The 15,428-nt window shown below is 35.0% G+C and overlaps 1 protein-coding gene across 1 annotated transcript; it reads left to right on the top strand.

Annotated features, from left to right (window-relative positions):
• Positions 1 to 4,101: 4,101 nt before the first annotated feature.
• LYG1 (lysozyme g1) lies at positions 4,102 to 13,251 on the top strand. Its single transcript, XM_003765655.2, has 5 exons — positions 4,102 to 4,144; positions 6,523 to 6,627; positions 8,311 to 8,504; positions 12,396 to 12,531; positions 12,987 to 13,251. The coding sequence occupies exons 1-5, from the start codon at positions 4,102 to 4,104 to the stop codon at positions 13,103 to 13,105; spliced, it is 597 nt and encodes a 198-aa protein (XP_003765703.1). The 3' UTR covers positions 13,106 to 13,251.
• The last annotated feature ends 2,177 nt before the right edge of the window (positions 13,252 to 15,428 follow it).

Genomic DNA, 15,428 nt, shown 5'->3' with positions numbered 1-15,428 from the left:
CTATTCTCAACCCTTGAGAATGACAGCAAGTTTTGGAAAGCCAGTAAAGGTTTCCTTAGTCAGATAAAGGGGTCTAATACTAATGTATGAATTATTTGGTTAATATTTTGTATGGATATGCTGAGTTTGGTGTGGTAAAAAGAATCATTGTATTTAGGTTTGTATACCAACTCTGCTACCTAACATTCAACTTGGTCATAGGCAAGCCATTTAATTTTTTATGTCTCAATTCCCTTATTTTCAAAATTAAGAAGATAAAACAGAAACTTCTAAAGTCTTCCAAAATCCATGTGGTTTCTTCTTTTCCTTATGATGGCTACTTATTCTACTTTTTATTATCAGTTCTGTACTGCTTGCAGCTATTCACTTAGCAAATGGGGAGATGGGATCAGTGATATGTTGGTCATTATTTTCTTGATACTTAACATTTAAAGAGTGGTTTCCAGGATCAGGGAGGTAGGTATGTATTAACTGTTTTATTATCAAACATCTGAAAAAATGTCCTGTCTAATGGTTATTTTATATATATATATATATAATTATGACATTTAACTTGAGATAATCACCTCTTAAGAGAAATATTTTTTGCCAATCTAGAAAATCAAGCAGTGGGTATTGTACTGCTAAGCATTTTTGTGTCTAGTCTTCCTTCCTTCTTTCCTTTTTTCCTTCCTTCTTTTTTCCTTTCATTTTTTCCTTTCTTCATTCCTTTTTACCTTCCTTCCTTGTTTTTTTCCTTTCTTCATTCCTTTTTACCTTCCTTCCTTGTTTCTTTCCTTTCTTTCTTCCTTCTTTCCTTCCTTTTTCTTTTTTCCTTTCTATTCATAGAAAGTACTCATTCATTACTAAATGAATTCACTTAAAAATATTTGGGAATCCTAGGTCCAGTAGAAGTCAGTAAGTCATTCTCCACATAACTTTATGGAAGTATATGTCATTTGCTAGCAGAAAGATAGCCCCCGTTACTCAGTATCTCACAATATACCATGCTGAACAAGTTATATAGTTCTCTACTTTATAGAATAGATTAGGACTTTTTAAACTTTTTCCATTCATGACCCCTTTTTATCAAAGAAAGTTTTATGTGACTCCAAGTATATAGGTATATAAAATTAGTATACAAACCAAACATTTATTGATAATAAATCATAATTTCACAACCTCTATATGAAACCCCATATGGGGTAAAGATTCACAGTTTAAGAATAGGTAACTCTATAGTTACAGTATCGGAGACCACCCATTAGTGATTCCATAAAATAGGTTTTTGTTTGTTTGTTTTTTGTTTTTGTCAAGACTAAAGTTGGGCCAATAAAAGTAGCCATATTTATTGTTCTTCTTTGAATGGAAGTAAAGCATTTTGAGCAAGATCCTTTTAGAAAAATTTTGGAAGGCACACCTAAAGATGCAATTTCAATAAGGCAGTCACCCTCTTCTTGTAACAAAACTCTGTGTACAATTCTTTTTTTTTTTCTTTTAGTAGGTTTTCCAGTTATGTATGTGTCACCCACTCAGTAGGTATTAAAAATATGTTTTCTGTTTGCTGCCCCAATAAGTCTATTACAGTCATGGCTATAGCTTCCTTTATGTATAGAACAATAGGACAGTGTTCAGACTAATTGTGGACCTCTTCTCCCTGTTCTTTTAAGCATTCTGAAAAATTAGACCAGTGGAGTAAAAGAAAAGTCATGATATTTGTTGGAATGACTTACACCTTTGATTTGGAAAACAGAAAGTGAATTTATTTCTAGTGTCTTTCTAAATATTTCTCTTTCCAATAAAGTTTTAAATTTCAAATGAGTTTTCTTTCCAATGTAGTCTTATATTCCTCTCAGTAACCTCTCTTTCCATGAGGGAAGACTAAGGAAAATAACTTTTAAAGCATTTTAAAGGTGTCAAGTATTAATGGGAATGGTCAGTGATATTAATGGTATTTTATAATGATGCAAGTTCAACCTATAACAGGGAAGAGTTTTATTGTTAAATGAGTTAGGGTATGTAGAGTTGATGGGTGAGGTAGGAGTCAATGAAAGCAATCATCCACCATATCCTGGAGTCAAAGTGAAAAAGAATATTTAGGTATTTTTCTACCAGATGTTGAAGAAACTGGAATTTTTGTATTTTTGATGGTGATTAGGAGGGAGATATTTGTGTTGGGGGGGGCGGGGTCTGGAACAATTGGCAAGTATCACTCTTCAGAGTGCATAAAATGATAATTTTAACAGCTAGCATTTATATAGCACTTTAAGATTTGTAAAGTATTTTACAAATATTATCTCATTAAATCCTCACAACAACCCTGGGGTAGGACAGATATTATTATCATCCCCATTTTACAGATAACTGAGGACAAGTGTCTTGTCCAGGATCACACTAGTGACAATTAGCCAATGATTATCTGAGGTAGTTTTTTAACTCATGTCTTCCTGACTCAAGCCCCAGCACTCTACTGTGCCACCTAGCTGCTTCAAAGACATTCCCTAGAAGACCATTCAAAGACCATTCCCTACAAAGAGTTACATGTCAGGATATGGCTCCATGGGATTTTTTTTTTTTTAACTTTCTAGATATATGTAATCCCATTATGTCTGAGATGCCTTCCCTGGACTCTCTATGCCTTAGCTCAAGTCTTCCTGCGTAAATTTTCTACATATCAGATTGATTATAGCAATAAAAATAAAAATAAAAATTGACCTTTATTTACTTTAAAATATACAAAGCCTTTTAAATACTTTAAGTCATTTGGTCTGCACACTAATTGTGTAAGGTAATTGCTTTTATTATTCCCATTTTATAGATAAGTAATTTAAATGACTTCCAAAGTCATACAGATAGTATCTAAAATAGACTATAAACCCAAGTCTCCTTGGCTCCTCAGTTGACATTCAATCTAATATATTACACTACTTCTAGTTTCATCCTCTCCACTGATTTTGAGAATGTGGGACTGAGGAGTTTCTCTTCTGCCTTCCTGCATATGAGGGGGGTGGGAGAATCAATCAGGATCTCTTTTAAGTGAAGATAGGAGTGATAAAATTCTTGGTGAAATGAGTTGATCAAATCTCAGCTTTGTAAATTACTATCTTTGTGACCTCAGACATATTTCTTAACTTTTTTGGGTTGCCTCTCAGTGTCTTTATCTGCAGAATTAGGAGATTGGTCTAAATGGCTTCTGATAATAGTTTCAATTCTAAGGCTATATATAGCATGATTTCACAACTTTACTGATGTCAAATTGTTTGCCTTCTCAGTGGATGGAGTTGGGAGAGAATTCAGAACTAAAAAAAAAATTTTTTAATGCCAAAAAAGTAAAGAAAAAAATCACCTTTCCATCAAACAAAAAAAGAAATATCACCTTTGCTTATATCTTTTCTTAATGTTGAGGCTGTTGAGAGGAAGGAATAATCAATTAGTTTGCTTTCTCCAGTCACAGCTCTGGGGCTGAAGTTTGAGGAGAGGGCAGGAAGAGCATCGGAACAAAAAGTTTGTCCTAAATTTTTATGGTGTCAGAAGGAAATAATCACAAGTTTGTAAGGACAACCAGGTGGCACAAAGGAACAAGTGCTGGGCATGGAATCAAGAAGACCTCAATTTGAATCCAGACTGGGATACTCACTAACTATATGACCCTGAGCAAGTCACTTAACTTTGATTGCCTCAGTTTCCTCTTCCATCAAATGAGCTGAAGAAAGAAATGGAAAGCTATTCCAGTATCTTTGCCAAGAAAGTCCTAAATGGAATTATGAAGAATTGGACATGAATGAAAAATGATTGAACAATAATTGCTCTTTAAATACATGCCTTGAAAAGTATCAGAAAAATTCATGGCTTGAACCACTACAAGCCAAGGGAGAGGCAGGTTATTTAAAGCTTTTTGAAGAATGCCAAAGCCTGTAGAACTAATGTTCACTTTTTTTCCCATTAAAATTCAGATAATTTCTTTTTCTCTCTTCGATGGGGCCTGCGGAAATTTGGTCCTTCCTATATTTGTTTTTTCCATGGAAACATTATAGATTTTTATGGCATTTTATTGATGCTTTCATTCCTTCAAACTAATGTTTTTTCCAAAACTATTTCAGGTACTGTAGAATAAGAATCAAGATGCTTATTTCCTTCCTGCTTGTGGGACTCGTTGCCCTTATTTGTAAGTCATTGCTTTTCCTTTTCCATTTGGAATTGTTAACATTTATTTGTCCTTAGGGTTGGACAGAAGGGAAAGCATAGGTGGTAAGTGAATGGAGCTTCTAAAATATGAAATTGCAGGTAAAAAAAAAAAGAAACAAAACTTCTAGGTTTTTTTGTATTGTATTTTTTTGTTAGGACTAAGGTATGGGAAAAGACCAAAATAACAAGTATTTATTAAGCTCCTACCATGTGCTAGGCACTATGCTAAATGATTTACAAATATTATTTCATTTGAACCTCACAACAATCTTGAGAGGTAGGAGCTATTATTATCCCCGTTTTATAGTTAAGGAAATTGGCAGAATGAAAAAAAAAAGTGAGAATTAACATGCTTCAATCTCTATTCAGACAATAACAGTTCTTTCTCTGGAGGTGGATAGTATGCTTCATCATTAGCATTGTCTTGGAAAGATACACACTTTTAAAAGAGCATGTTATACCTATCATAAAGGGGAAATGAATATAAATATTGACAAACTTGAGCAAAGTCTATATTGACCACAAGTTTAAAGGAAAAGGATATTTTCCTCTAATGGATCTCTTAATCCAAAAGATTATAGCTCTAAAAAGAATTCATATAAGCTTAATGGAAGATTGGAAGAAATTTCCTAGAATTCCATTTTAAAATGTATTCAAATATATGAATATATAATTTATTTTCAAAGGTTTAGAGCTGTAAGGAACTTTAAGAAATCTAGTCCAAATCTTTCAAAGCATATTAGCTATAAGGAACTTCAAAGGTCAACTAGTCCCACCTCCTTTATTTCATAGAAGAAACTGATACCCAGGAAGCCTATATACCCAACCAAGGCCAGGAAAGCAATAAGTAGCTGAATTCGGATTTGAAGCCAGGTCTACTACCTCCAATACCAGTGATCTTTCTGCTGTAACCTATTGTCTCCTAAGGATTCATTGTTGGATCATGACAACTTATTTGATTATAAATTATTGTAATTAATGCCCAAAATAACTAAAAAGGCCAACCAGAGGAAAAGAGTGGCAAGACATTTTAATGGTTAATTCTCCAAGACTATAAGTAGCTTCAAAGAAGATGTAGATGAACATTAATAAAAGGAGTTCCTTTTCCAGATCTCCCAGAGACATTGATGAAATTACAGGTCTGTTTTAAAAAAAAAGTTTAACAAAAAAGGCAATCTTCAATTATTTTATTTAGTTATCCTGTAACTTGGGAAAGCCTTTCTTTTAAGCCCCCGCCTCAGAAATGCCCTTGCAATCCTCTTTGGAGATATCACTTCCTTTTTCTGAACTACTAAATTTAACAGCTATGAAACCCTGATCAAGTTACAACCTCTGCCTCTCTCATTTCCTCATCTGTAAAATGGGGATAATGATAGAAGCTAATTATGAGGGTTGATAAACCTGAGAATAAAATGAGACATTTGTGAAGTGCTTTGTAAAACTTAAAGTGCTATGTAAATGCTAGCTTATTATTAGAGATTATGAATGTAATTTATGTACACTTCTGATAGTTTCCCTAAGGAAGAAGCCTCTTCTTCCTTTCAGTAATTGTCTACATGCCAGCAGTTATCTTCAAGCAAACCTCCCAGATGGAACAAAATGAGACTTCCCCAAGAGGAACAACTAGAATTAAAGAGATGAATTAAAAATTTTCACACACACACACACTCACATGCACACACACACATACTCTCCACAATCTTGCTTCTCAGAGTAAGGCCTCTATTTTAAAAACACATATCTGATTAAAGCAACATCTAAGTCCCTAGAGAGAAACTCAGAGACTAAACTGAGGTCTCAAAGAAGAACAAAGAGGAGAAAAATTAAGTTGAGATAAAAAGTTATATCTCTACTCTTCCAAAACTACATTTGAATATCCATAGATTAGATTGAACTAGTAGGATTTGAAAGGGAGAGGCTTTAGAATTCAAGAGGAAATCATGTTACATTTTATATTTACATTGGAGATCAGTTTCTCAACAGCTGATGGCCCTCTTTTCCTAGTCCTTGGTCTCTTCAGCTATGTGAAAGAAAGAAAGCTCTACACAAGTTTTAAGGGAGGCACATCATCCTAGTCCACATGCATCAGATAGATAATGGAGGAAGAAATTTGGAGAAGTTGTTTTTTTCTGCCTGTGGATAGATAGTTCTGATAGGGCATACATAGTTTTGCAGGCCAGATGACCAGTGTCAATTGATAAGCAAAATGAACCTCCCTACCCCCTTGTAAAGTTGACAAAGCAAGAACCAAAAATTCGCTGCTAGATTATTTTCTATTATGTGACCACTTCCACAGTCAAAACTGTTCTGAACTATATCAGCTAGACAGCTTACTATGAAGTTTCTTTTTTCCTACAGACCCTACTGAAAGTAGTAATTGGGGATGCTATGGAAATATCAGAAACATCAATACCCCTGGAGCTTCATGTATAATTGGAAGACGACGAGGACTGAATTACTGTGGTATGATATTCACCATAATAGGAAATATTTTCTCTTTTCTAGATTCTTTTTCTGTCCCTTTAAAAAAATCCCTAAATATTTGATTGATCATGATTTATTCTCCTTCTTCCATATGTCAGCCGCAATTCTCCTCTTCATGGATCAGGTTTAATGTTATTCCTCCTTTCATGAGAACTCAGATTTGCTCCCAACCAAAACCATTCTAGAAAATTTCAGAAGGATTCCAATCTCTTTATTCAGCATCCCATGCCTATTGCTCTCACTTATGACTTTTTTTATTTCCTCTTACTTTCTGGATCCTCTGGGAACCTCTTCCTCTAACTTGAAAAACATATAAATCATTCCTTCCTCCATACCATACCTTCCCCGAGGGTCTCCATTTTCTTCTGGCTCTAATTCATACATCTATTAAGTGACTGACTAGTCAGGTGATTAAAATATTTGTTTTCAATTTTCAAACTATTATTCCCCTCAATTCTTCCTAAGAGAGGTGGGTATGGTATAGTACTATCAATAATCATTAGATTAAGAATGAAGGGACCTGAATTCTAGCCTTTCTTTTTTTTAAAAGTACATTTTAAAAGTGCATTTTTATTAGTATTTTATTTTTCCAAATATATGCAAAGATAGTTTTCAACATTCACCTTTGCAAAACCTTGAGTTCCAAATTTTTCTCCTTCCCTCCCTATCTCTTCACTTCCACGATAGCAAGCAATCCAATACAAGTTAAATGTATACAATTCCTTTAAACACATTTCCATATTTGTCATGCTATGCAAGAAAAATCAGATCAAAAGGGGAAAAAAACATGAGAAAGAAAAAAAAACAAATAAACAAACATAACAACAAAAGTGAAAATATTATGTTTTGATTCACATTCAATGTCTATAATTCTCTCTTTGGGTATGGATGGCTCTTTCCATCACAAGATGATTGGAATTGCCTTGAATCATCTCATTGCTGAAAAGAGTCAAGTCCATCATAATTGATCATTACATAATCTTTTTCTTTACTTTTCTGTTTCATTTTGTACAATGTTTTCTTGGTTCTGCTCACTTAGCATCAGTCATGTAAGTCTTTCCAGGCTTTTCTGAAATCAGCCTGAATTCTTGCCTATCTTAACCCTGTACTTTGGACAAATCATACATCTTTTCTGAGCTTCAAAGTAACAGGGTAATAACAATTACTTGGCTGATCTCTCAGGATGATTGGAAGAATATCTGCGTGAAAGTTCTTTGAAAACTGAAAAAGGTTAAGAATCAGATCTGTGATTTTATCCATGTAGGGAAGTCCCAGATGAATGAAAAAAAAAAAACAAACAAACACAAAACATCAATCACGTTTATTAAGTGATTACTACTTGCCAACCACTTTGTTAAGCACTGGGGATACAAATAGAAAAAGAAAGTCAGTCCCTATTTTCAAGGAGCTAATAAGTAAAAGAAAGTCTGTAAGAAAGTGAATATTAAAGCCTGGGATACTTTGTTAACATCATTATGTCAGATGGGAATTTACAAGAAAAAATTGAAACTGTATTTTAGAACCTCTATCAAGATCCCCTGAATACACCATCCCAATTGAGATGTCAAGTAAACTGGTCACAATGTTCTAGTTTTGATATATATTTTGTAGAACTATATTTCACAAAGTATTCATTGTTTGCTTCCTTTCCATTTGCTTTAGGTGTTCGTGCTTCTGAAAGATTGGCTGAAATAGACTTGCCATATATACAGAGGTATCAGCCCACATTGAGGGTGATTGGCCAAAAATACTGTATGGATCCTGCTGTGATTGCTGGTATCATGTCTCGGCAGTCGCATGGAGGCAATGTCCTCGTCAGTGAGGGGAATATACCCAGTGGAAATGTTTTGGTGCAGGTATGTTGCTGCTGCTGCTATTATTACTACTACTACAATAATAATTAATAATAATAACTGACATAACTTTCCTTATAACTCTGTGAAGATAATGGTTCAAATATTGATATCTTTATTTTACAGATGAAGTCTCTGAAGTTTAAAGAATGATTTGACTAATATTATGCTTGTTAATAAGGGTAGGAATCAAAGAGAACCTAGAACTCTTTTGATTATCAATTACCTGTTGATAAAGAACAGAAAATACTCAGCTATATTATTAGAAGGATCATGGATTTCTCTTCTTTTGTCTTTTGTGAGGTAATTGGGGTTAAGTGTGAAATAGGATTTGAACTCAGTCCTCCTGACTCCAGTATTGGTGCTTTATCCACTGTACCACCCAGCTGTGCCTTAGATTTATTTTCCAAGTAGATAGAGCTATGCTATGCTGACTCCTATTTCCCTTCCTGGGTGCTCTATTGCTCAGCTAAGTTGGCTTGCCTGTCCTGTGAGTGTCAGTTTACCTAAGGTGGGAATGCCTGGTCCTTTCTCCAAAAGTCCCTTCTCTGATAATGGGCTGGAGGACTGGAAAAAGAATCAGGGGTCTGGGAGTGGGTGCTGCCACTGCCACTCCCAGGACTCCTGGGCTTATCTGCTTGCTGGGGGCTGTGAGTGTTACTGCTGCTGGGAAAGGCAGACCCTTTCTCATCAATGATTTCTCTCCTCAATGATGGCAGTGGGGATTGGGATAGAAAAAAGTCTGATAATCTGAGGGCCTTACTACTCCTAAGGCTCTTGTGTAAACTCCTAGACTATCCCCATCAGGAGTTTAACTTACCTGGCTCACGCTGTTCTCAGTCTCTCCTTCTGGTACAAATAACTGTACATATAATCTATATTCAGCGAAAAGGGAAAGACATCTCAGAAGGAAGGCACAAGTAAGGGGAAGGAATAAAGAAGGGACTAGCAAAGGCTTCCTGAAGAAGGTAAGGTTTGAATTGTGTCTGAAAGAAAACCAAGGAAGGTAGAAGGCAGAGATGAGAGAGAGTATTGCCGGAATAGGAGGCATTGAAAAGGCAGAGGGTTGGGAGGTGGAGGATTGTGTTCATGGAGAACAAAAAGACCAATTGTACAGAATCATAGAATACATGGTGAAGGAAGGAGGGGAAGGTAGGAAGGAGGGGAAGAGTAACGTATAAAAAAGACTGGAGAGGTAGGAAATGACTAGATTCTGAAGAGCTTTAATAGTCAGAAGACATTTGCATTTGACCCTGGATATAATAGGCAGTTCCTGGAATGTATTAGAAGGGTGACATAGTCAGATTTGAGCTTTAGGAAGTTCATTTGTCAACTTGCTAGATATTATGATGACAGAAATAACAAGACTCAGCAAAAGATTGAATACATGGAGGAAGGATGAGTAAGGGGTCAAGGATGATTTTCCAAACCTGAGTGATGAGAATGGTGGCCCCCTTGACAATCATAGAGAGCTAAGGAGGATGGAGAGGATTGAACACAAATATACAGGATGTGTTGACTGAACTAAAAGATAGCAAAAAAAGAAAAAGAAAAAAAAAGAAAATATCTCCTTGGGTTATCATTGTATAAGAAAAATGACCAAACGGAGAAAGTTTGGTACTGTTACTATAATTGCTTGATTCTACATCAGAAAAGAGGCAAAGTGGTATAGCAGATAATGGGGCTAACATTGAAATAAAGAAGACTTGGGTTCAGATTCTACTTCTAATGCATACTATGTGGCCATGGACAAGTTATTCAGTTTCTCAGTGCACTCGAGCAACTCTCTTAAGATTATAAATTATAGAGTTGCTGATCAGCATGAGTGGAAGGACTTTCCATCCTGAGTCGTCTTAAACTATGAAACTAAATATCTGGACTCCTTATAAGTAACATTTTTTTTTTTAATGAAATGCCAAGGGGCAGCTACCTAGCTATACAGTGAATAGAGTACCGGCCCTGAGGTCAGGAGCACCTGAATTCAAATTCAGCCTCAGACACTTAACACTTCCTAGTTGTATGATGCTGAGCAAGTCACTTAATCCCAATTGCCTCAGCAAATAAATAAATAAATAAATGAGATGCCAGGGAGATTTAGGCTTTCACTGAACTTTTTAAATGACTTCCTTACAGTTGCTCTCAGATATCTTGTAGAATTTGATTCTATTGATGAGTATCAGATTTTCCTGTAATGAGTTTTTCTAGGTAAAGTTAGATAAGATTTAGACTTTTCCCCAGACTTGCAGAAATGTTTTTGGAAGACACATTGATTTTTTTTTGGCAGCAAAGAACTGGAAATTAAGGGGGATGTTCATCAATTGGGGAATGGCTAAATAAATTGTGGTATATGAATATAATGGAATATTATTGTATTATAAGAAATTATGAACAGGCAGATTTCAGAAAAACCTGGAAAGACTTGCTGAATGAAGTGAGCAGAAACAAGAGAATATTGTACACAATAACAGCAATACTGTGCAATGATCAATTGTGATCGATTTAACTCTTCTCAGCAATATAATGACCTAAGACAATTCCAAAAGACTCATGACAGAAAATGCTATTCTCATTCAGAGAAAAAAGTATAGAGTCTGAATATAGATTAAAGTATCTTATTTTTCACCTTTTTGATGATTTTCCCTGTTGTTCTATTTCTTCTTTCACAGTATAACTAATGTAGAAATCTGTTTCCATAACTGCATATGTATAATCTATATCAGATTGCTTGCCATCTTAGGGAGAGGGAAGAAAACTTGAAACCCAGAATCTTATAAAAATCAATGTTGAGGTTTTTTTTTTCTTTCTTTCTAGATCTGATTTTTCTTGTGCAGCAAGATAATTGTATAAATATGTATACGTATATTGGATTTAACATATACTTTAACATATTTAACATGTATTGGACTACCTGCCATCTAGGGGAGAGGGTGGAAGGAAAGAGGGGAAAAGTTGGAACAGAAAGTTTTGCAAGGGTCAGTGTTGAAAAATTACCCATGCATATGTTTTGTAAATAAAAAGCTGTAATAATAAAATAAAATAAATCAATGTTGAAAACTATCTTTACATGCAATTGGGGAAAAAAAACCCAAAATACTATCTGCAAAGAAAAGAAAAAAAAGAAAAAAGAAACATTAACATGTTCCTTTACTCTTCCAACTTTTCCTTCCTCTCTTTTTCTTCTTTCTCTTCCTCCTGCTCCTCCTTTTTCTTTCCCCACACTGGCAAAGCCAATAGATTACAATAAGTTCAATCCTCAGATCCTTTGAAGAGAATTATAATTTTGAATGAAAAACAATTTTTGAGTCATGTTCACTGGATATGGTTCTACCAACAACCCAAAAATGTTATATTTGTATGATTATATTAATTTTGGACTATCTAGAATCAGCCAGGAGGCACAATGCTTGGACAGGAAAATGTGATTCAAATTCAGCTTCAAATACTTACTAGCTTTGTGACTCTGGGCAAGTTATATAACCTCTCTATGTGCCTCAGTATCCTCAACTGTAAAATTAGGATAAAAACACCACCTACCTCAAAGAGTTATTGTTAGGATCAAATATGATAACTGTAAAGTGCTTAGTATAGTACCTAGTACATAGTAAATGCTTACTAAATACTTGTTTCCCTCCTTTTCTTCCTTTTTTCCTTTTCTTCCTTGACTTTCAGCTCTACCTTTCTTTTTTCTATTATTACGCTTCATTTTAGAAGTAAGAGGTACCATAGTTGGTACTGTCCCCTTCCATAGCAATCTTAAAGCTTCAATCTTTGCTTAAGAATAGAAGTAGTAGGAGAGTGCTGAAGACAAGGACAGAAATAGAAATAGAATAAAAAAAGCAAAGGTAATAACATTAAATCTCATTGTAGGGTATCTCTCTGTTACCTTTTTTCTAGACTGGTGGTATCCAGCACATTCCTACATCTTGGACCAGTGAAACCCAGGTTGCTCAGAATGTTGAAAGGCTAAATATGAGAATCAAAGAAATTCAGAGAAGATTCCCAACATGGACCACTGACCAGTATCTTCGAGGTAAGTGTAATTTCATTGCTCTCCTCATGACAGAACATTCTATCATTATGTGAAAGGTACCTGTCTGTATTCATGAAGGCTTTGTTATGTGGAGTTCTAAACAGAGCTACTAAGCTGGAATGCCATTTCAGAAATGGTCTGTCACCCAAGATCTACTAAGGGATAGGATATTGTGAATTGTGTAGGTGGAGGAAGTACTGGCATTTATGAAATCAAAGATCATTGATGAATTGATTTGATCAATCAAATAGCATTTTAAGTAAAGAACACACAAAGATAAAAAGAAAAGAGTGAAATAAGAGTGATGGAATTCTTAATGACAAATTTAGTGTCATTGAATCAATTGTCTCAATATCTTCATGGTGGCCAGTTGCCTTTGTAAACTGTTTAGGGCTGAAAGAACAACCTTCTAAATATAGCTTTGTCCTATCCTGACTCACAATTTGTTATTTCAGGTGGACTTTGTGCCTACGATGAAGGGATAGGATATGTCAGAAGTAATCAAGACCTCGGATGTGACTTTTGCAATGATGTCCTGGCTCGAGCCAGATATTACAAGAGACATGGACTCTAACTTAAAGATAATTCATCAGTTTTATCAATTATCTGGATTCAACTATTCATCATTACCATGGGAAAGAATGATGAAGGCAAAATATTAAATAAAGATTGGACAAACAATTGTAACTATAAATCTGTTTGTTTGAAATTCTCTTTATAAGAGAAATAAAAATTAAAAGGGAAGTTATAATCAATATCTGGTACTTACTTCTCCAATGAAGTATGTGTATTCACTACTTTTCTTTTGGGGTCTAGACATCGAATTTCATTTGCATGGAAAGATCCTTATGTGGAAACACCATCCACTGATGCAGAAGAATACTGTAAATTCATAGGATTCTAGCTTACAGGTAACTCAGCAGTCATCTAATCCAATCCCCTTATTTTTAACAATAAGGATATTGAATACCAGGCTGATTTGTCAAAGGTCATAGAGATAGTGATAAGCAGGATTTGAACCAAGGTCCTCTACCATCCTGACACACTGAGAGGTTAAGTAGCTTGATAAAATGATTAGTATGTGTCAAATGAAGAACTTGACCACAATTGTTCCACCTCCTTCCCTCTGGATATATCTATATTGTATGTATAATGTATGTACAAATGTATAAGTATACTTGATACTTATAGTATCTAATAGAGCCAGGCTGTAACATAATACTTGACCAGTTGGTATGGTCATCTAGAATACGTATTTTAGTCTTTGATCCAGAATATTAGAAAAAAAAAATAGAAATAATCTAATCCAATCCTCTCCTATGGGTGGAAGGTAAACTGAGATGCAGAGATAGGAAGTGGCTATCTGAAAGTTACTAGAAATGTGAGCAATAAACCTCTAGGACTCAGAAAGGGGTGAAGTTAAAAGTCTGTTTTATTACCCATCTGTGGAAGCGAGTGTGTCCTAGTATAGTATGCACGAACACTAGGAGAGAGAAGGATCAAGCATTATATCCCTATTCCTGGCCACAAAGTCCTACTCCTTTCTCCCCATGTGCTGGATACTCCAGAGAGTACAATTTCCTGCTTTGCCTGTTATATACTTACCTCTAGACATGTTCCTTCTTCCACTATATACATTGATTGATCATTAAAATGAGCCTTAGCTCCTCCTAGGAAGAAATTAATATTTATGAGCTCATTACCCATGAGCACTTCAGGCAAAACTTAACCTTTATATACCTACTTAACTCTTCCTCTGGAACAGGACAGAACCAGTTATATTCCATTTTATCTGGTTCTTCTACAACTTTGAATTTATATAGAAAAACACTCTGTTATGTCTCTCTGAAGTAACAGAACCAAGGTTTGAATTTGGATCTCTTGACTTCTGACTCTGGTCCAATAAGCTTTCCACTACACTGCAAATGTCTCAAGGCATTTATCATCAATTAGTTTAAAATTCTATTGAAAATATTTGTGTTTGATCTGGTAGAAGAGATAACAGAAGGGGGAGATGTGGGTGGATTCCTGATGAATTACATAGACTAGAAAGTAAGAGGCAGATAAAGAAGTATTAAACTAAGTATAAAGGCCATTTGGTAGCAGCCTAGGTGGCTCAGTGGAGAGTGCTGAATCTGGAGTCAGAAAAACCTGAATTCAAATCCAGCCTCAGATACTCACTAGCTGTGTGGCCGTAGGCAAGCCACTTAACCCTAATTTTCTCAGTTTCCTCATTTGTAAAATGAATTGGAGAAGAAAATGACAAATCACTCCAATATTTTTGTGAAGAAAACCCAAATGAGGTTATGAAGAATTAAACATAATTGAACAACAACAACAACAACAACAACTATATACTCTACATTCCTTTAAAAAAAAATTGTGAAGGGATTCTCCTAATAGAATCAGAAGGGAAAACTGGCCACTTAAACACCAACTTGAAGCCTTCTGGAGAATACAGCTCAAAGAATTTCTACCAGTGAATGAAGGCCTTTTAATCCCAAGAACTATGGGAAATTATGTACTAGGGATTTTCCTCCTCAATTATATAACCTATCTAGTTCATTATGGTTTTTAATATTTTCCTTGAATTATTCAAATAATTCCCTTATACCCTCAAACATTTGACTTTCTTGGAGCCATTGTGTTTCCCAAGCTAAGTTCCATGAAGTCCTAGTATTCAGTACAGTTCTCTGACCACAACACTGCACTTAATTAATATAAGGTAATGTGGAGCAGTGTGATATAAGAAGAATAGAATTTTGTGAGAAAATATCCATGCTAATGGCACTTCTGCTAAAATCTTAACTATGAAATATTTATGCATCAAAAATACTTATTACATGCAGAAATTTTGGGAAATGAAGACAAGTTTAATTCTTTTTTCTTTTACTCCC

This window comes from Sarcophilus harrisii, chromosome 3 (genome assembly GCF_902635505.1).
Source record: "Sarcophilus harrisii chromosome 3, mSarHar1.11, whole genome shotgun sequence".
Taxonomy (NCBI): Eukaryota; Metazoa; Chordata; class Mammalia; order Dasyuromorphia; family Dasyuridae; genus Sarcophilus; species Sarcophilus harrisii.
This window is presented reverse-complemented; position numbering and strand designations above follow the sequence as displayed.

Coding starts and splice junctions, on each gene's coding strand:
- LYG1 (XM_003765655.2), top strand. CDS start 4,102: ATGCTTATTTCCTTCCTGCTTGTGGGACTCGTTGCCCTTATTT. Junction 6,628..8,310: donor ACGAGGACTGAATTACTGTG/GTATGATATTCA, acceptor CATTTGCTTTAG/GTGTTCGTGCTTCTGAAAGA. Junction 12,532..12,986: donor CACTGACCAGTATCTTCGAG/GTAAGTGTAATT, acceptor TTGTTATTTCAG/GTGGACTTTGTGCCTACGAT.